At 50.2% G+C, this 21,987-nt stretch overlaps 1 protein-coding gene across 4 annotated transcripts in view; it reads right to left on the bottom strand.

Moving 5' to 3' along the window:
* ADCY9 (adenylate cyclase 9) overlaps positions 1-18,663 on the bottom strand; it is a 153,657-nt gene extending 134,994 nt beyond the window's left edge. Inside the window, exons 1-2 of one of the 4 annotated variants that reach the window (XM_050774174.1) lie at positions 18,175-18,663; positions 16,237-17,972 (exon numbers count right to left, since the gene is read on the bottom strand). In XM_050774174.1, the coding sequence (XP_050630131.1) occupies positions 16,237-17,929 (1,693 nt within the window). In that variant the 5' untranslated portion in view covers positions 17,930-17,972; positions 18,175-18,663. Of the gene's footprint in view, positions 1-16,236; positions 17,973-18,141 lie in introns of all 4 variants that reach the window. The other 3 variants (XM_050774171.1, XM_050774172.1, XM_050774173.1) reach the window with 3 other exon arrangements.
* Positions 18,664-21,987: the final 3,324 nt, after the last annotated feature.

The raw sequence follows: 21,987 nt of genomic DNA, 5'->3' as shown, positions 1-21,987 counted from the left end.
AAGATGGAAAAGAGAGTGGCTGGCCCATCGTTCCAGGAGGCACTGTCGAAAGCAAGGCTCCTACTAAGGAATTCCTGGAGTTGGGCCTTCTGGAATGTTCCACAGCTGTCCTGAGGGATGGGGTTTGCTGGACTGGGGGAGGACTCCTCAGTCTGCAAACAGGTCATCTACATTTTGGTTTGGGATTTCTTTTTACTGTTTCTTTTGGGTTTTATTTTATTTTATTTTATTTTATTTTATTTCGGAGACAGAGTCTCACTCTGTCACCCAGGCTGGAGTGCAGTGGTGCAGTCTCAGCAACCTCTGCCTCCCGGGTTCAAGCAATTCTCCTGTCTCACTTTCCCGAGTAACTGGGACTACAGGCACCCGCCACCACGCCCAGCTAATTTTTGTACTTTTAGTAGAGACGGGGTTTCACCATGTTGGCTAGGCTGGTCTTGAACTCCCGACCTCAGGTGATCCGCCAGCCTCAGCCTCCCCAACTGCTGGGATTACAGGCATGAGCCACTGTGTACGGCCTATAATATTCATTCATTTGTTCAACCAGTATTATCAGGCATGTATTATATGCCTGGCTATATTCCCAACACTAGGAACACAGCAGGAAGTAAAACATGGAAAATTCCTGCTCTTAAGATGCATTCCAGTGGCGTGGAAACAGATTATAAACAAAGTAAGTCAAAGACATATGATGCAAGATGGAAAAGACAGTGGCTGGCCCATTGTTCCAGGAGGCACTGTTGAGAGCAAGGCTCCTACTAAGGGAATTCCTGGAGTTGGGCCTTCTAGAACATTCCACAGCTGTCCTGGAGGATGGAGTTTACTGCAGGACTCCTCAGTCTGCAAACAGGTCATCTACATTTTGGTTTGGGATATTTTTTTTTATTGGTTTGTTTTGTTTTGTTTTGTTTTGTTTTTGGAGACAGAGCTCTCACTCTGTTGCCCAGGCTGGAGTGCAGTGATGCGATCTCGGCTCTCTGCAACCTCTGCCTCCCAGGTTGAAACAATTCTCCTGCCTCAGCTTCCCAAGTAGTTGTGACTACAGGCGCGCGCCACCACACCCAGCTAATTTTTATATTTTTAGTAGAGAAGGGGGTTTCACCATGTTGGCCAGGCTGGTCTCAAACTCCTGACCTCAAGTGATTTGCCCGCCTCGGCTTCCCAAAGTGCTGGGATTACAGACGTGAGCCACCACACCCGGCCTTTTTATTGTTTTTTATCACGATTTACCTACAGTCACAGGCACCTGCCCCTCAACAGGCATCAGTGGGAAGATACAGAAAGAAATTCTACGTTGCTCTCAATTGTAGGAATGCAAATTAACGCTTCCAAGGAACTCGAAGATGCACGAACCGTTTCTTGGGTGGCATTATTTCCTCATAGAAACATGCACATTCTATTCATTTTCTTTTCAAAAAAGATGAGGGTAAACTTTAGTTCAGTCTCTCTGAATAAACATATCAGACAAACAGAATTAATGAGATTTTAATACCTGTAATTTCTCAACTCTTTAAAAATGTTACTAAATGGGCACGAAGGTTATCAAAGACCACCGCGGTTGCATGAAGAGGACTCAGCAGCCAACTTAAAGGGGCTCCCATGGGCCCCAAATGGGACAATTTGAGCATCAAAAATAATACATCTGTAATGGAATGAAATACACCAAACAAGTTAAAATTCAAGAGTTTAGAGTGATTCTTGAAAAAAAAATCACCTTTGGGGGATGTTAGGAAACCAACTCAGCTGGGTGCCTTGGCTCACGCCTGTAATCCCAGCACTTTGGGAGGCAAGTGCTGGGATTACAAGCACGGGAGGCCAAGGCAGGAGGATGGCTTGAGCCCAGGAGTTTGAGACCAGCCTAGGCAACATGGCAAGACCCTGTCTCTACCAAAAATTTTTAAAAATCAGCTGGGCGTGGTGGTGCACATCTGTAGTCTCATCTACTGGGGAGGCTGAGGCAGGAGGAGCACTTGACCCTGGGAGGTTGATATGGTTTAGCTCCGTGTCCCCACCCAAATCTCATCTTGAATTGTAATTCCCACGAGTCGAGAGAGGGGCCTGGTGGGAGGGGATTGGATCATGGGGTGGTTCCCCCGATCCTGTTCTCCTGATACTGAGGGAGTTCTCACAAGATCCGATGGTTTAAAAGTGGCAGTTTGCCCTGCACATGCTCGCTCTCTCACTCTCTCTCCCGACACCATGTAAGATGTGCCTTGCTTCCCCTTCATCTTCTGTCATGATTGTAAGTTTCCTGATGCCTCCCTAGCCATGCAGAACTGTGCCAATTAAACCTGCTTTCTTTATAAATTACCCCATCTCAGGTAGCATCTTTTTTGTTTGTTTCTGAGATGGAGTCTCACTCTGTTGCCCAGGCTGGAGGTACAGTGGCGCCATCTTGACTCACTGTAACCTCCACCTCCTAGGTTCTAGGGATTCTCCTGCCTCAGCCTTCCAAGTAGCTGGGATTAGAGGTGTATGCCACCACGCCTGGCTAATTTTCTGTATTTTTAGTAGACACGGGGTTTTGCCATGTTGGACAAGCTGGTCTCGAACTCCTGAGCTCAAGTGATCCGCCCGCCTCAGCCTCCGAAAGTGCTGGGATTACAGGCATGAGCCACTGCACCTGGCCTCAGGTAGCATCTTTATAGCAGTGTGAAAATGGTCTGATACAGGTGGAGGCTACAGTGAGCTGAGATTGCGCCACTGCACTCCAGCCTGGGCAACGGAGTGAGATCCTGTCTCAAAAAAAGAAAAAGAAAAAAACAAACTCAGTCTGTAAATGGTATAGAAAGGGAAAGAACCAAGCAAATAAAAGCATCTAAACATACACGGCTCCCAGGATCCTAGGATTTCACCATGGCTGAGACAGCAGTGTACCTGAGAGCACCTTGTAAATGGAGAGAGCTAAAGACAGGTATAGATGTTTTGGCTGTTGCTGCCACTGCTAAGAAAATTATTCCTACTTTCAGTAATACTAGCTCTTCTCTACTGAGAGGTACTATGTGCCAAGAACTTTTCTAAGAGCTTGTATTTTCTCATTTAATCCTCGCAGCAATTCTGTGAGATGGGTACTAGTGTTTTCTAACACAGCCTTTGGGTTTAAATACTGGCTCCACCATTTAGTATCCCTTTCTGGCTGTGTGATCATCACAAGTTATCTAACCTCTCTGTGCTTTAGTCCTCTCATCTATAAAATGGAGATCATCTCAGCCGTATCTGTAATACAATCAAGAAGTCTAGCACAATATTTGTTCAGGTGAATTTATTCATTTTTATTTATTTATTTATTTATTTTTGAGACAGAGTCTCGCTCTGTCACCCAGGCTGAGTATAGTGGTGCAATCACAGCTCACTACAGCCTCGACCTCCCGGGCTCAAACGATCCTCCCACTTCAGCCTTCCAAGTAGCTTGGAATACAGGCATATGCCATCATGCATGGCTAATTGTTTATTGTTTTTAGAGACAGGGTCTCGCTATGTTGCCTAGACTGGTCTCCAGCTCCTGGACTCAAGTGATCCTCCTACCCTGGCCTTCCAAAGTACTGGGATTACAGACGTGAGCCACTGCACCTGGCCTGTACAGATTATTTGATCACTGTCTACTTCCCTTTCTAGGCGTTATGCCCCAAGAGGGCAGGGGCCACCCCTCTATCTCCAGAACCTAGTCCTGGCCTTGCCAATGGTAAGAACCCATTCAATATTTAATGAATAAATAAATGAGTTTACAGTAGGATACAGTACAGTTGAAAAAACCGCTCTAGTTCAAACCACAGCCAATACCTCGAGTTGCAAAGCTGAAGATTTGCTCATAATTCCTCAACCATCGAGGGGCCCATCATCTTAAGAACTCTGGGGACCTGAAGCAGCCTAGGAACAAGACTGCTGAACCCCCGAGGGTTTTCAGTAAAGCAGCAGCCAAGTTCAGCAGCTAGAGTTTAACCAGGGCGAGCTATCAGCGTTTTGTATTTTGGACACTTGCCCTTTTTAGTACGAGAAACTGACACAATCACAGTCCCTAGTGTGTTCTTGGTTTCGGTACTGAATTATACAAGATGTGCGCCGGATTGAGCGCAGGAAGAAAGAAACACCCTTTAGTGCAATACAAAATGTGACTCAGCCAGCGGGGAGGGCGAGTTATTGACGGAATGGCTGTCCGCCATCAGTCACTATGCAAATAAGCGCTTGTCTTGAATTATCTCAGCTGATTCTCCCAACAACCCTCTGACAAAGACACCATCATTCCTATAAATTGCAGAGCCTCTAGGAAGCTTCCCAGAGTTAGGAAACCATATAACCAAGAATTAAGCCCGAATGTATCAGAAATCAAAATCCAAGCACCTAACCGAAGGGTGAGCCCTTCCAAAAAAAATTCACAGGAACAAAGTTGATGGTCGTTTCTTTCTTTCTTTGTTTTTGAGATGGAGTTTCGCTTTTGTTGCCCATGCTGGAGCACAGTGGCATGATCTCAGCTCACTGCAACCTCCGCCTTCTGGATTCAAGCAATTCTCCTACCTCAGCCTCCCAAGTAGATGGGACTACAGGCATGTGCCACCACACCTGGCTAATTTTGTGTTTTTAGTAGAGACAGGGTTTCTCCATGTTGGTCAGGCTGGTCTCGAACTCCCGACCTCAGGTGATCTGCCCGCCTCGGCCTCCCAAAGTGCTGGGATTACAGGCGTGAGTCACTGCGCCCAACCGTTGTTTTGTTTTTTGAGACAGAGTCTCACTCTGTTGCCCAGGCTGGAGTGCAGTGGCACCATCTCAGCTCACTGCAGCCTCTGCCTCTCAAGTTTAAGTGATTCTCCTGCCTCAGCTCTCCTGAATAGCTGGGTGCCCACCACCACGCCCGGCTCATTTTAGTATTTTTAGGAGAGACGGAGCTTCACCATGTTGGCCAGGCTGGTCTCCAACTCTTGATCTCAGGTGATCCACCCACCTCGGCCCCCCAAAGTGCTTGAATTACAGGCATGAGCCGTGGCCAGTTCAAAGTTGATGGTCTTTATCACACACCTTGAACATGAGCAACAAAGACTTACCGACATCACAAAGGATTTTTAAGGATTTTGTAAGAAAACGTCAATGTATGAACTAAGGTCACTTGCTATTTCCACAAGAAACATGTAATGTGTGTCACGACTCCAGCTGGCGCTGTTCCACATGCACGAGAACGCATGTTTGGGTGGCACATACAAAACCCTCAGTCTTCCCGTATTGCAGCCCAGCTAGGGAAGCAGTTCTCAAAGTGTGGTCCGCAGATCCTCAGAGGTCCTTGAGGCCTTTGCAAGGCATCTGCAGAGTCTCAACTATTTGCACAATGACACTAAGACAGCATTTGCCTTCTTCAGTGTTGACATCTGCAGTGGCAGTGCAGAAGCAGCCATGGGTGGAACTCCTAGTGCCTGAGCACATCCCAAGGCAGGGGCACCAAACCGCGCTAGCCCTCAGCATGTCCTTCACCACGCCACACTTACGAAAGGAAAGGCAGACAGCTTCGCTTAAGAATGTCCCTGATGGGCCGAGCGCAGTGGCTCATGCCTGTAATCCCAGCACTTTGGGAGGCCGAGGTGGGCAGATCACCTGAGGTCAGGAATTCAAGACCAGCCTGGCCAATATGGTGAAACCCTGACTCTACTCTAAGTAAAAAAATTAGCCAGGTGTGGTGGCACACACCTGTAAATTCCAGCTACGTGGGAGGCTGAGGCATGAGAATCATGTGAACCCAGGAGGCGGAGGTTGCAGTGAGCCAAGATCGCACCACTGCACTCCAGCCCGGGTGACAGAGCGAGACTCTGTCTCAAAAAAAGAAAAAAAAGAAAAAAAAAAGAAAGAATGTCCCTGATGAAGCTGTCAACATGAACGACTGTGTTAAATCGCAAGCTTGAGTAGGTGTCTTTTGAATAGTCTGAGGGATAAAATGAGAGGCACGCCTACGACGATGCTGCCCGTCAAAGCACAGTGGTCTTCGAGAAAAGCAGCTATGCAGCTGTTCAGGCTGCAGGCTGAATTGGCCACCTTTTTGGTAGAACGTCACTTATACCTGACCTACAGACAAACTACGGTTGTTCAGACTTGAGTACAGGCAGACCATTCCTGGGGATATGGATGAGTCTGTCACTTCCAGGAAAACAACTGACAGTTTTTGCTGCCAAAGATAAAAATTCCCATTTTCAAGTAGGGTTTTTGGAAAACTTACATCAGCCACTGTGATGAAGTCCACATCTTCAGACTATTAGAACTAACTGATGTCAACATGTGGAAGAGCTGCATCATTCAAAAGACCAGTATTTTCCAAATGACTAGTGCATGATACAATCACACCTGGGTAAAAACCCAACAGCGTTTAATATAATTGTGTACAAAAAAAAGATAATAAAATTTCAGATTCCATATTACAACTAACCCTTAAGAAACTACCGCTCAAAATAAAACATCAGCAGGGTGTGGTGGTGCATGCCTGTAGTTCCAGCTACTTGGTAGGCCAAGGCAGGAGAATCACTTGAGCCCAGGAGGTCAAGGCTGCAGTGAGCTATGGCAGCACCAATGCACTCCAGCCTGGGTGACAGAGCAGGACCCCATCTCAGAAAAAGAAAAAGAAACTACTACTCACTTGTTGAATGTTTCTACAGAATCAAAGAAAAAAATCCAGAATTACACAAAAAGGCTATGAAAATGCTCTCCCAACTACGTATCTCTATAAAACCAGATTTTCTACACATTGTCCAACATATTGCAACAAATTGAAGGCCAAAGCAGCTAAGAAAATTCAGCGAACACACTTAAAAGTGTTTAACATGGTACATTTCATCACTTAAAAAACTTCAGGCAGGGCGCGGTGGCTCAAGCCTGTAATCCCAGCACTTTGGGAGGCCGAGACGGGCGGATCATGAGGTCAGGAGATAGAGACCATTCTGGCTAACACGGTGAAACCCCGTCTCTACTAAAAAATACAAAAAACTAGCTGGGCGAGGTGGCGGGCGCCTGTAGTCCCAGCTACTCGGGAGGCTGAGGCAGGAGAATGGCGGGAACCCGGGAGGCGGAGCTTGCAGTGAGCTGAGATCTTGCCACTGCACTCCAGCCTGGGCGACAGAGCTAGACTCCGTCTCAAAAAAAAAAACTTCAGCCATGGGTCAGGCGAGGTGGCTAAGATGGTGAAACCCCGTTTCTACTAAAAATACAAAAAATTAGCCAGGCATGGTGACGCGCACCTGTGATCCCAGCTACTTGAGAGGCTGAGGCAGGAGAATTGCTTGAACCCGGGAGGCAGAGGTTGCAATAAGCCGAGATTGTGCCATTGCACTCCAACGTGGGCAACAAGAGGGAAAAAAAATCCATCAAAAAAAAAAAAAAAAAAACTTCACCCATTTATTAATCCAGACACTAAAGAGATTTGCAAAAATGTGTGGCAGTGCCACCCTTCTCATCAAATTTTTTCATTTTAAAAAATATAGTTACTTTTATAAAAATGTTACTTATATTAACATGCAATGAGTGAAATGAATTCATTATTATTTTGAAATAAATTAAGAAAATATTTTTAAGCTTCTCAGTTTGTTTCAATTTCTAATACTGTAAATATCAATAGACAACCTATATAAATAACGTACATAAGCCTGGGCAACATAGGAAGACACAATCTCTACAAATAATTTTTAAAATTAGGCCAGGCGTGGTGGCTCACACCTATAATTCTAGCACTTTGGGAGGCTGAGGTGGGTGGATCACTTGAGGCCAAGAGTTAGACACCAGCCTGACCAACATGGTGAAACCCCATCTCTACCAAAAATACAAAAAAAAAAAAAATCGCCTGGGCATGGTGGTATGCATCTGTAATCCCAGCTACAGGGGAGGCTGAGACATGAGAATTGCTTGAACCCGGGAGGCAGAGGTTGCAGTGAGTTAAGATCACACCACTGCTCTCCAGCCTGGGCAAGAGTGAGACTCTGTCTCAAAAAAAAACCTAGTTGGGTGTGGCGGCATGCACCTATGGTCACAGCTACTCGAGAGGCTGACAAGGGAGGATTATCTGAGTACAGGAGGTCGAGGCTGCAGTGAGCTGTGACTGTACCACTGCACTCCAGCCTGGGCAACACAGCAAGACCCTGTCTCAAAAAGAAAAGAAAAAAACCGGCCGGGCGCGGTGGCTCAAGCCTGTAATCCCAGCACTTTGGGAGGCCGAGACGGGCGGATCACAAGGTCAGGAGATCGAGACCATCCTGGCTAACACAGTGAAACCCCGTCTCTACTAAAAATACAAAAACTTAGCCGGGCGAGGTGGCAGGCGCCTATAGTCCCAGCTATTCCGGAGGCTGAGGCAGGAGAATGGCGTAAACCTGGGAGGCGGGGCTTGCAGTGAGCTGAGATCCGGCCATTGCACTCCAGCCTGGGTGACAGAGCGAGACTCCGTCTCAAAAAAAAAAAGAAAAGAAAAAAACCTACAGAAACAACAATTTCTACCGGGTTAGAGGAAGGCATATAAACTAGATGCAGCTATCCCTGAGTGTCAGGGGCCCAGCATTTCACCCTGTTTCCCAGCTTCTGCCCTCTAGGTCACACTCCTGCCACCACTACTGCTACAACTCGTTCTGCCTCCACTGCCACCACCAGCCTCTAGCGGGTTCGATGTTCCCCCCTATCCCAGAACACTGAGCCTCCCCACTTAACTCTACAGAAAGGATGCCAGGAATTTTTTACAAGTGCAATGCTAGCAAAGGCTGGAGAAAATGAGACCAAAAACCTGATTTCTAAGAGCAGACAAGTTTTACAAGGGGCAGTCTTCTTTGCCTAAGTTGACTAAAATTTAGCCACAGGTTGGCTTGGCTGGTGTGGTTCACTGGGTACATCCACAAGACTACAAGAATATCACTGCTGTCTGTAGTCTTCCCAGGGGAGGACCACCCTACCCTTGGCCCTCACCCATGGGTGGGGGCTCCACCTCCACCCTCTGATGCAGCCCAGTCCCTTCCCTCCTGTTCCGCGGCAGCACCGGTGCCTGGCCACTTCCCTTGCCAGCTCCCTTCCTGTTTCACAAACTCTCATCTCTTCACAAAATTTCCTGGAGGGGTGCTAGTTCCTGTTGGAAAAGGTCTTGAGGTGTGTCACAGGCAAAGTACAAATGATATGCCCAGGGCCAGATGGATGACAGGCCCCTCAGCTCAGCCAGTCCAGAGTCAGGAGGGGACCTGCAGAATTCTAATGGTGAATGATCACACTCTTACAATATTGAAATTCCAGCAAACATGCCAATACGGAAATCACCAACCAAGAGAAAGACAAGACTTACGGCCCACGCAGGCTCGTGCACACTCTGTGCCCAGACATGGACAGATTAATGTGGGTTTGTTTTTTTCCAAGATTACTATTCCACAGCAAAGTACACAGGCAACACTGACCAATATGCAGAAACATAATTACTATCTAACCAAGCTGGCCAGCAGACAAAAATCTTGAAACTTCTTGACTTGCTCTAATTGTTCCTTCTCCATGTTTCCCTTCCTTAGGCATTCTACCTGAAAAGACAGCCTTCCCTTCCTTCTTCATCCCGTCGGCAATGCAGCAAACCTTAACCTTCTCTCGCTTCACCAGAGGTTACTTCTACTCGAAAGCTTGTCTTCAGAATTAACAGCTCTGTCCTTATCACTGGAAGCCAGGTCTCAAAGAGCCTGAACAAATGGTCACTGGGGGTGGCTTGAGAGTCGACTCTATAGCTGTTTTCTGTCTCCCACCCCAGCTGTGGAGGGCAACTGTGTGCTTCATCTCATCTCTGCCATTTGCTATCTGAGAGGCTGCATTTCCAAGTGCACTAGAGATCCTGCTCAAGAATGCGGGTCAAGGCTGGCTCACGCCTATAATCCCAGCACTTTGGCAGGTTGAGGCGGGTGGATCACCTGAGGTCAGGAGTTCGAGACCAGCCTGGCCTACATGGTGAAACCCCATCTCTACTAAAAATACAAAAATTAGCTGGGCATGGTGGCACTTGCCTGTAATCCCAGCTACTCAGGAGGCTGAGGCAGGAGAACCACTTGAACCCCGGAGGCAGAGGTTGCAGTGAGCTGATATCACGCCATGACACTCCAGCCTGAGCGACACAGCAAGACTCTGTCTCAAAAAAAAAAAAAAAAAAGAATGCAGGTCAACACAGAATTTCCAAGCAAGGAGACTGGGCTGTGCTCACGGGTTAGCATCCCAGTGGCAAGGGTTGCAGGCTCAGGTGGGGACAAGCTACCTAAGCTAACGGAGGAAGGAAGGGGAACACCTGAGCATGCAACTGAACCCCAAACCAACACCTAGCTAGGGTTCTGTCAGCTGGCAGGCCCGTGACCACGGTTCACAGGGCACCCAGATTTCCAGCATGAGACAGGTGTTTGCAGAGGCTAACGCATACAGAATGCCTCCGTCCACCGTCGGTCTGTCGGCCCACCAGACAGGGTCTAGATAGGAACTCCTTTAAGGCGAAGGTCTTGGTCACAGAAGTGGCCAACAGGTGACAATCTGCCCAAATGCACACCAGTGGTCTCTTCCCCCAGCTACTCCACAAGCATAAAGTTTGGCTGGGGAAAAAAGGCTTTTTTAATTTCTGCATCTGACAACGTGATTGCTACCCGGTATTCCCTGCTTCAGAGATATCACCATGGGTGTGGATGGGAGTGGCGGAGCATCTTCATTCTGTCTTCCTAATATTTACCGGGGAAAAGAAGATGCCTGTAGATATTTTCTAACGGTTTCACTTTCTGTCTTTGTGACCCTGTATCTATGACAGGAAAAGCCAACAGCTCAAGATAACATATCGCACCGTTTTTTGCTTGTGGCCCAAGGCAGAATACAACAGCCACGGTTCCCTCAGGCCTAGCAGTTTCACCCCAAATGCTGTGGAAGGTCCCTCACCTGAATCAGACCCTTTTTTTTTTTTTTTTTTTTTTTTTTTTTTGCGATGAAGTCTCACCCTATCGCCCAGGCTGGAGTGCAGTGGCGCTATCTCGGCTCACTGCAACCTCCGCCTCCCAGGTTCCAACGATTCTCCTGCCTCAGCTTCCCAAGTAGCTGGGACTACAGGCGCCTGTCACCATGCCCAGTCAATTATTGCATTTTCAGTAGAGACGGAGTTTCACCATGTTAGCCGGGCTGGTCTCGAACTCCTGACCTCGTGATCTGCCCACCTCGGCCTCCCAAAGGGCTGGGATTACAGGCATGAGCCACCACACCCCGCCCATTTCTCCATATCTTTAATAACTGTGCTTCACTTGTTTTTTTTTTTTTTTTAAGACAGGGTCTCATTCTTGTCGCCCAGGCTGGAGTGCAATGGTGCGATCTTGGCTCACTGCAACCTCCGCCTCCCAGGTTCAAGCAATTCTCCTGTCTCAGTCTCCTGAGTAGCTGGGATTACCTGCCACCACACCTGGTAAATTTTTGTATTTTTAGTACAGATGGGGTTTCACCATATTGGCCAGGCTGGTCTCAAACTCCTGACCTCAGGTGATCTGCCTACCTCGGCCTCCCAAGGTGTTGGGATTACAGGCGTGAGCCACCATGCCCGGCCCCTCACTTTTTAAATTATTTCCAAAATCCTAGCAGTATGCTAAAAATTCCTGCAACCTTCTCCCAGTGCCTGGCCACCCTAGATAAGATTTCTCACACGTACACCCTATCTTCTACATCCCCTTCCTGCTTTACGTTTTTTCACAAAACACTTTTTCTATCTTATTTATGGTTTGACTCGCCTGTTGTCCCCTCTATTAGATCTCCCCTATTAGAAGGCCTGGTTTTTGTTTCTTAGAGACAGGGTCTCACTCTGTCGCCCAGGCTGGAATGCAGTGGTGCAATCACGGCTCTCTGCAGCCTCGACCTCCTGGGCTCCAGCGATCCTCCTATATTACCGACTTAAAAATTCTTGTCCTCTATTACAAGAGCAGGAATCTGTTTTGTTTACAGCTGTATTGCCAGAACCCAGAACCGTGCCTGGCACAGAGTAAATGATTCGCTGAATGAATAAGCAAGCCGGGGGTTCCGGGCCTCCTTCTGTAAGTCCATCCTGCATTCTCCATTCATACCATAGCAACTTCAAAGGCCCCTCACCCATTCCTGACTCCACATTGTCGCCAAGTCACTTCCAGAAACTTAAAATGCCACTTCCCATTCACATGGTTAAGCCCTTCCCCTCCTGCCAGTCGTCTGTTTAAATCTGGCTTGCAGTCTCATCAAGCTGGTCTTCCTAACGCCACTCACATCCCATCACCTCCATCACTGCTACTGTGACCTTGGATTGGGCCACCATCACCCCTACCTGGGATTTACTCAACACCTCATTAATCTCTTTCCAACCCACACTCACTAGCTCTGAAAGAGTGAACTTTCTAAAACTGCAAGTCAGATCGCCTAAGTCCCTGTTTAGTGGTTCCCTGACACCCACAGGATCAAATCCAAAGTCCTTCCCACGTTACCCGTGGCCTTCCTTGTCCTGACCAACGACTAACAATCGCCTGCCCCCACAGAGAAGCACAGGGCCCAGCCACGCCCACCTCTCCGCTCTGCCCCTTGCTCTTCTGTCCATCTGGAGAGCCATGGCCTGATCTCAGGACCCAGCTCCAGCAGGAGCCCTCTCTAAAGCGCTCCCCACTCCCGGACATACTCCACAACACTTTCAACTGTGACCTCATGGAGGGTGGGAACTATAAACGCAGGGGAGGCGAGACCCAAAGTGGGGCAGAGCCCAAGAGGGTTCTTGGCTTTGCCCAGGAAATAATTCAAGAGTGAGCCGGTGGCAGGAAAGAAAACAGCTTTATTGAAGAGGCAGGCAGTGTTACAGCTCCGTGACTGCTCCTGCAGAGCTGGGCTCCCCCAAAGGCAGAAAGTAGCAGCTCAGGGCAGTTTTGCAATCATACTTATATCACTTTTTTTTTTTTTTTTTTTTTTTTTGAGACACAGCCTCGCCTAGGCTATCGCCCAGGCTGGAGTGCAGTGGCCATGATGACAGCTCACTGCAACCTCCACCTCCTGGGTTCAAGCGATTCTTCTGCCTCAGCCTCCCGAGCACCTGGGATTACAGGCGCGAACCACCACACCTGGGTAATTTTTGTATTTTTAGTAGAGACGGGCTTTCACTATGTTGGCCACACTGGTCTCGAACTCATGACTACAGGTGATCCACACACCTTGGCCTCCCAAAGTGCTGGGGTTATAGGCGTGAGCCACTGCGCCTGGCCTTACTTTATACCTACTTTTAATTTCATGTAGAGTAAGGGGCGGCTTAGGCAGAAATTTCTAGGAAAAGGGTGGTAGCTTCTGAGTTGTCAGGTCATGGCCATGGAACGAGGCAGTAACTCCAGGTGTGGCCATGGTGACAGTAAACTAACATGGCACACTGGTGGGTGTACCTTGCAGAACGCTGCTTCGGCCCCATCCCTGTATTAGCTAGTCCCCAATTCGGTCTGGCATCTGTGCCCTACCTCTGGAGTCAAGTCCCACCCCCTACCTCACGATCACGGATCCTCCTCCACATCCACAGTGCCAGGTGCACAGTCGGTGCCGGGGCACAGCACAGATTTCAGAGTGAGGGAATGTGCAGAAATCATGAAACTACCCTTCTGCAAAGCCTGTTCAGATAAATTCGAATGAGAGGAGCTTCCTTCTGTGCTCCCAGGCTAGTTCTAGAAGCCCCTTCTCATTCTACGGATGCCCGCTCCTGCTGGGCCGCTACTGGGTGCTTTTTAACCCTGGGATCAGAAAAGGGGGTACGAGGGAAAGGATAATACCCAATATTGGGGTTTTTTTGTTTTTTGTTGTTGTTGTTTTTTAAGACAGAGTCTTGCTCTGTTGCCCAGGCCAGAGTGCAGTGGCACAGCCTCGGCTCACTACAACCTCCTCCTCCCGGGTTCAAACAATTCTCCTGCCTCAGCCTCCCACAATACCCAACATTGTATAGAGAAAACATTTGCCACCAGCCTAAAGGCAGAGGCGAAAATCGATCTTACATGTAGATAAGCTTAACGATGTGGGTGAAAGGGTCTTCCACAAACTGTGCTATCATCTTAATTTAGCTTTGTAAGGACAGTTTCCAAAAGGGCCAGGAAGTTGTGTAGACATGCTCTATTCCTGGAGTCCTATCCACAAAGGTTTGCAAAATGAGCTCAAGAAAACAAAATCATGGTCTCAGGGAAACAGCTACAGGGAAGAATATCACATTTAAAAAATCAGCAGCTTGGCTAAGCCTTCTTTCTTCCCTACTCCCTACAGTACTAAACCTTTTATAAATGTACAATGTACACAAATGTCAAGAAAAGTTAATTTACCAAATTTACACTATTTGAGGTTTAAAAACACATACACACACAAACCCACTCTAGCATTTTTTTTTTTTTGCCTCAGTGTCTGAGTCCCCTGATCTATAAACTTAAACTAAAACTACTCATAAATTCACAAAATAGGTATTCAATGACTTGGCAATTTCCAAATGATTACACCCTTTTCATTTTTGAAATTCGAGTAATACAGCATACAAAGTACAGCTTACAAAACTGTTCTCATTGTCCTGTGGGCCAACATATATCATTTAATGTACTGCCGCCCAGCTCCACCGTCCCCCAGTCCCCCAGGACAGAGCTCCCAACACCTGGGCCCTAAAAATGCCAAGGTGTCAAGCAGGGGTTACACCCACAGCCCCATCCACTGACACCTTCAGGCTCAAGAGCAAGTGCCACTACCCTAAACAGAAAGAACTTGTCACGGCAGCATCTTTCAAGTGAACGGCAAAGTGTAGTTTCTGATCTCGTCAACATAGTCCTTAAAGCGCTCTAGGTTAGGGGAATTCTTGGTGAAAATAGTTTTCGTCTACATCCATAAATCTTCATCAGCAAAGTTAGTAAAATAAAGAAAAATCAGAAGAAAGATGATGTTCCCTTGCCAGATAACAAATACATAAAAGATACAGGAGCTCAGATCACAAGCCAGAGAAAGAGAATGCCAACTGGGGATATAGGATGATCTCACACCAACGACCTGTGCAGGCCCTACCTGAACCACTGGCCGTCTCTGACTGACATTACTACTTCTGCCGTCTCTGATTGAAAGTATTACCTCTGCCATCTCTGGAACTATTCACTACTTCTCCTTCCGAGGATTCCCTTTCCTGAGGCTGTTAACTGTGTAAGTATGCGGTGTGGGGAGGCCACAAAATACAATACAGCTTCACAAAAGCAGGCTTTAAAAAAATCAGCGTTATTTTCTCTACATACTTCCAAAATAGATGTTCCCCTCAATCCTGAAGATTTTGCTAAAACATAAGGGCTGTTTAAAAAGGAAGAAGGGGGGAAGAAATATAGCAGATTACTTAAAATCTTTCTTTCTCGTCTACTTATTTTAACATCATTTTCCAGATCTCAAAGACTTTTGTCCTGTATTAGAAAAAAGCAGCAGCCCAGTAAAAACATCAAGAATAGCAGTAGGGAGCTTGAAACCAGGGACCAGGCACCAGATCCAAACCTGAGAGGATGAGGGAGGAGAATACCAGCTCTTCTGTGGGTACGTCTCTCCCTTCCAGATCACCCGGCGGCTGCAGAAGCTCAATATTCTAAAATGCCTGGTTCTTCACTTAAGGCAAATACTGTGATAATAAAATATCCTTAAACAAATGACGGCTGAAAGCTGAAAATGCAAACTTTTTTTAAAAGACCTAGATAAAAGGCAGTGTGCACTCAGAGGTAAGTAACTCCTTCCAGTTCTCCAGAGTCCTGCAGGGCTGCGCCGACTTCCTATCCCTATTTTGAGGACGAGCAAAGTGAGGCCCAGAGAGGAGAAAGGTTTTATTCTCCACGTTTTCGCAAAAAGGGCACAGAGAAACATTTGGATGGGACTTCGGGGTGACCAAATGAAACGCAAAGGCAATTTCCTTAAGTGCTGAAAAGTGCTGAATGCTGAACGGCTCCATACTCTTACGTTCACCGGACGTACCCCCGCACTTCAGCCAACCGTGGTTATGCTCGTTCAAAGCTCTCCTTCCTTCTACAGGTCGCATCTAGGTCACGTCTGTACAGCGTCCCTTTCTGCCGTGTGAAGAGATCTGTGATATTTGACCCGCTGGAGGAAAAGTCACACTGACCCTGAGATCCCCCCATGGTAAGGCATTCTGAGATACCTGAGCTGCCTCTACACACTGAGGTTGAAAGTTTGTGTGTGTGTGTGTGTGTTTCTTTTTTAATACAATCAGTTTCAGGGAGGGGGGATACTGAGGTAAAGAAGTGCACATACCTTTCAACTGGTCAGCAACCACGCTGTGGCCCAGCCGTTCGATAACTTTCCCGTCTTCCATTTCGTACCGGTCATCTAAGTATTTTGCAGTGGCCTCAGAAATGTGAACTTTGCCGGCCACTCCCAGCTGCTCCATGAGATTGGCCAGGTTCACATCGTTGGACCACACATCAAATTTAAACCTCCTCATGCCCAGGATGCCACACAGGACGGTACCCGTGTGCACCCCGACTCGCATGTTCACCATCTCCTTCTTCTCCTGGCAGAACTGCTCGATGGCCTTGATCATGCCCAGGCCCATCTCGATGCAGCAGTAGGCATGGTCGGCCCGGGGCTCGGGACAGCCCGCCACGCAATAGTAACAGTCTCCCAGAGTGCTGATTTTCTCACACTTGGTTTCCTCACACAGGCGGTCGAAGCGACCGAACAGATCGTTCAGGAGACCCACCAGGGCGTGGGCGGACTTGTTGGCACTCATCTTGGTGAAGCCCACGATATCTGCAAATAAAATACTGACTTCTTCGATCTGCTGCATCTTGAAAGGGCGGAAGGCTATAGGCGCTTTTTGGATGGAAGACTTTTTCTTCCTGTTCTTGGGGCTCGAGGTGGCATGCCTCTTGACAGAATTCTCACTCTCCTCATCCCCCTGCTTCATTAAGTCATCGGCTATGATTCTTGGCATCACGGAATGAATCATCCTCTCTTTGAGGGCTTTTTCCACTTCCAGGTCCTTCCCGTGCATAATGGATTGCCCTACCTTGAGGAAGGTGCTCCTGGACCTCACCTGGGACATGATGAACAGGTGGACCCCGATGGCATGGATGCAGCCGTGGAGCAGCGCCCTGCTCAGCAGCTCCCAGTGCAGGGCCCCGGCTCCGGGCGAGGGGAAGCAGGCTTCATCCCGGAAATGGTAGCCAAAGGTCTCGAAAAGGACAGAGTAGGCCACCCCCAGACACAAGCTCAGGTACAAAGGTAAGTGCATGACGGTATAGAGCAAAAAGAGCACTTCGATGCACATGGAGAAGCTCCCCACTTGAGATAAGCAAGTATCTGTGGGCTGGGCTGTGGCCGTAAGGTTGGAGCTGTCGCCGCGTCCTGAGACAGGCGTCAAGACCTGGAACTGCGCAGCCAGGGTCAGGGCGAACACCAGCAGGGTGAGAGCCAGCGAGGTCCACGCGTAATGCCGGGCGTACAGCTTGGTGAAGGTAAACAGAAAGAAGCCCACACACACCACGAGGAAGCACAGCGCGGGGGCAACCATGACGATCAGTCTGGATCTCATGTGCACCGCAAAATAGATGCTCCACAGAAGACAGGCGAAGCCGATGTAGAAGAGCGCATACCGGAACCGGCGCTGGGTCTGCGGGAAGCAGCGCTCCCGGCAGGCCTCCTCCAGGTTCACCGAGTCGAACTTGGGGTCCCACCAGCGGCTGGAGGCCCTCTCGAACAGCTGGGGCAGCTTCTTCTGCCTGCGCAGCCGGCCTCCGCCGCCCACTCGCCGGGGGACGCCCCCGGAATCCCCGGAGCTGCTGCAGCTGGAGGAGATGCTGTATTTGCAGTGCTTGGGATGGCTGTTGGAGGACAGCTGCTTGGGGTTGATCTTGACGCGCACGCTGTTGCTGTCCCCGCTGGAGTCGCAACTCACCTCGGTGCTGTGGTGATGCAGCAGCTGCTGGTGGGGCGGGGAAGCCATGTTGTCGAGTCCCGGGGCCTGCCCGGGCCGGGGTCACCAGTACCTGCCAGCAAAACCGGGAGAGTTAGCTGCGCTCCCACCTAGGCATGCACACCTGCAGGCCGGGGACCTGCTCCCGTCCTAGGTGGCGGCTCCAGCACGCGACTTGGACAGGCACCATCTGCTCCCCGAAACTGTGGATCCCGGCTCAGCCGTACCCCCACCGCCCCTACCTTCGAGGCGGACGAGAACCGCTCGGGACGGACCTAGAGCGCCCGGGGGTCCCCGCCGCGTGGCCGCCGTGGGTCCGGGACCGCTGTGCTCGCTCGCCTTCAGCGCCGCTCGCCCCGAGGGTGGCCTCCGCGCCGCGCGGCTTCTCCTCCTTGCGCGCTCGCCTCCTCCAGCTGCGGCTCCGGAGGGAAGTTCAGACCTTGAGCGCTCCCAGCCCCGCGAGCCGCCTGCGCACAAACAACTCCGCCGGCGGCGCGGAGCCCTCCATCCTGCAGGAGCCGCGCTCCGATGCGTCAAAGGCGGCGCGCGGCCGGCCCCGGCCCCGACCCGGAGCCGCGAGCTTCGGCGGGCGCCCCCGGCCCGCGCTCCCCGGCCGCCTCCCGCACTCCGGGCCGGCCCTGCCCGCGGCGGCGGGCGCCGGGGGTGGGGGCGCCCCGGGCTGCGAGTGCGCGGAGCCCGTCGGCGCGGCCCGTCTAGCGGGGCCTGCTTCCCCCCGAGCGCGCCGCCGCCCCCGCCGGGACCGCCGCTGTCCCGGGACCGAGCGCGTGGAACCACGGACGCGGGCCCCTCGCCGGGCGGCGGTGCAGACGCTGCCGCAGAGCCGGGCTCCTGCGACGCCAGCCGGGACGCCCGCCCGCCCGCGCCCACGCCGGGGGCAGCCTCCCAGAGCTAGAGATGCGGCCGCCGCCGCGCCCGCCGCCGTGTCCCCCGCGGCCGCTGCCTCATGTCGGAAGAGCAGCCGCCGCCACCACCTCCGGCCCCTGCCCCGCCCGCTGTCACTGACAGACGCGCGCCCGCGCCGCCCCTCGCCCCGCCGCAGCGCGCACGCGCGCCCCGCGCACGCCGCCGCCGCCTCCTGGCCCCGGACACGCGCACGGGCCGCGCGCCGCCCCCCGCCTTGGTGCGCGCGCTGGGCTCCGGGCTGCGGGGCGGGGCGGGGCGCGCACTCGGCTCCGCCCTCCGCCCCGGGCGGCGCCGCTCCTCGGCCGCGCGCTGCGTACACTGCGGGCGCTCCGGGCGCTGCGGGCCGGGCCTCTCTGGGCGCCCCAGAGACCACTCGCTGCCCGGGGTCCCGGGCTGCGGAGAGACCTGAAGGCGCGCGCCGTGGAAGGGAGCCGCTGGGCGCAACGTTTAGGAAATCAAAATGTTGCCTTCCCACTCGGCACGCCTTTGGGATAAATCGAAGTTTCCAACCGTTGGATTTCCCTCCCGGGAGGCTCCCTTTGCTCTGTAAGCAATGAATGCGGGCCCCGGGGCACTCGGCCTGCCCTAGACCTGCTCACGGGGCGACCTTCGCGGGCCAACCCTCCATAGCTGGGCCCACCGACGACCCCGTTCCCCCGCCCCAGGGGGAGTTTCCTTTGCTGCCCTTAAGCCCTTCTCCCCCTCCTCATGAACTACTGCTTTTCCTTTTACACAAATGAGACTTTCAAAGGAGTTCGCATCCCATAACGGCAGTTCTGCATTGGCCTCCATAAACATTGCCACGTGTAAATAAAATTCTATTCTCCCTAGCATGCAGACCCCGACCCTTTCTCCCCACACTCCACAGTGCCTCCTGCCAGTCACGGGGCTCTCTTCCATCCCCTCCGTCGCCGCCCAGGGCCGGGGCCCACACCAGCTCTCACTGTTGAATTAGAAAATAAAAGTAAAATGTGGTCTGTCCATGCAATGGAATATTATTCGGCTACAAAAAGGAATGGAGCACCGATGCGTACTGCAGTGTGGAGGAACCCGGGAAACATTATGCTAGTAAAAGAAGCCAAACACAAAAGGTCACATATCGTATGATTCTATCCAGCTGAAATGTCTCGAATTGGCAAATCCGTAGAGGCAATACAGATTGGTGGTTGCTAGGTGCTAGGGGAGGAAGATAAGAAGCTTGGGGTTTCCTTTTAGGATGATGAAAAAGTTTAGAAATGATCCAACAGGATGAATCTACATAGTGCCCTTGAATCACACTTTAAAGTGAGTTTAAGGCGGGCGCGGTGGCTCACGCCTGTAATCCCAGCACTTTGGGAGGCCGAGGCGGGCGGATCACCCGAGATCGGGAGTTCGAAACCAGCCTGACCAACACAGAGAAACCCCGTCTCCACTAAAAATACAAAAATTAGCCGCACGTGGTGGCACGTGCCTGTAATCCCAGCTATTCGAGAGACTGCGGCAGGAGAATTGCTTGAACCCAGGAGGCGGAGGTTGTGGTGAGCCGAGATCACACCATTGCACTCCAGCCTGGGCAACAAGAGTGAAACTCCGTCTCAAAAAAATAAATAAATAACATAAAGTGGTTTAAATGGTAAATGTTATGTTGAGTGTATTTTACTACAACAAAGGAGGAAAAAACTAGAAGTAACATATTGCTGTGGTATTCCTGCAGAAGTGTGTAATGTCAATCTAATCACAAGAAAACACCAGACAAACCCCGACTGAGACCTGTTCTACAAAGTGATTAACCAGTACCCATCAAAAGTGTCTTTGGACACTTACGGGTCATGAAAGACAAAGACTGAGAAACTGTCACAAACTAGGAATCGTCCCTAAGGGGATAGATACAACAACTAAATGGAACATGGGATCCTGGTTGGGAACATGCAACAGGAAAGGACAGTGGCAGGAGAGCGGGCGAAATTCACCTAAGATCTGCAATTTAGTTAAAAGCATTGTGCCGTTGTTAATTTCCTGGTTCTGATCCTCTTACTATAGTTAGGTAAGATGTTAATATTAGGGGAAGCTGAGCCCGGCACAGTGGCTCACACCTGTAATCCCAGCACTTTGGGAAGCTGAGGCAGGCAGACCTCCTGAGGTTAGGAGTTCAAGACCAGCCTGGCCAGTATGGTGAAACCCCATCTCTACTAAAAATACAGAAATTAGTTGGGCCTGGTGGCATGTGCCTGTAATCCCAGTTACTCAGGAGGGTAACTGGGAGGCTGAGGCACGAGAATCACTTGAATCCAGGAGATGGAGGTTGCAGTGAGCCAAGATAGTGCCACTACACTCCAGTCTGGGCGACAGAGCAAGACCCCATCTTGGGGGAAAAAAAAACATTAAGGGAAGCTGGATGTGGGATATAGGGAAACTCGCGAGTATTTTTGCAACTCTTCAAGTCTAAAACTATTTCAAAATAAGTTTATCTAAAAATTTAAAAAATAAACCTTTAATGAACATCAACTCTATGCCAGGCACTCTCACATATGAGGTTCAGAAACGCATGGTGCATCACAGGCATTTGCTTAGTAAATGGGATAATAATAGTGAACTATCATTGACAGAACATGTCATAAATGCCAGAAACTACTGGACATTTTCACCTGTGACACATTTGGTCATTGCCGCAACCCTCTGAGGTAGATACTATTGTCCCTTGTTTAAAGATGTGAAATGAAACCCAGGATTGAAGAGAAACGGATCCTAGGTTTCCTACTAAGGGTGATGAGTTCAGATTGAAAAGCGGATCTCAGACTTCTGAGGCCACGATGCCCTGCACGACCCTGGCACTACCCTCTGCAAGCCTCACGATGGCCCAGCACAGACTGGACCCGTCTCCTCCATCAGCCCAGCTGGACGGGAGGCCCTCAGAGCCTGGGCTCACAGCTTACATCTCCCGCCGCTGGCTGCACTGCTGTGCTCCCCGCTTCCTGGTTCGCTGAAACCATGTGAAAGGTCGCCTGTCTGCACTTTTCTTCTCCTCTCCAAATCATTTGTGGTGACTTGTGTGTTTGTAAATTGGTCATGTCGGATTTTTAGACACAAGTAATGATCATACTCACCTCCCTACTTCTCTGGAAGCAATTCGGCCACTTTCCCTGCTGTTGAAACTGCTGTTGAAACCTATAAGCTGGCAAAACCTC

This window comes from Macaca thibetana, chromosome 20, assembly GCF_024542745.1.
Source record: "Macaca thibetana thibetana isolate TM-01 chromosome 20, ASM2454274v1, whole genome shotgun sequence".
Lineage (NCBI taxonomy): Eukaryota > Metazoa > Chordata > Mammalia > Primates > Cercopithecidae > Macaca > Macaca thibetana.
Note: the sequence above shows the minus strand (reverse complement) of the source record. Positions and strands in the feature narration are given on the sequence as shown.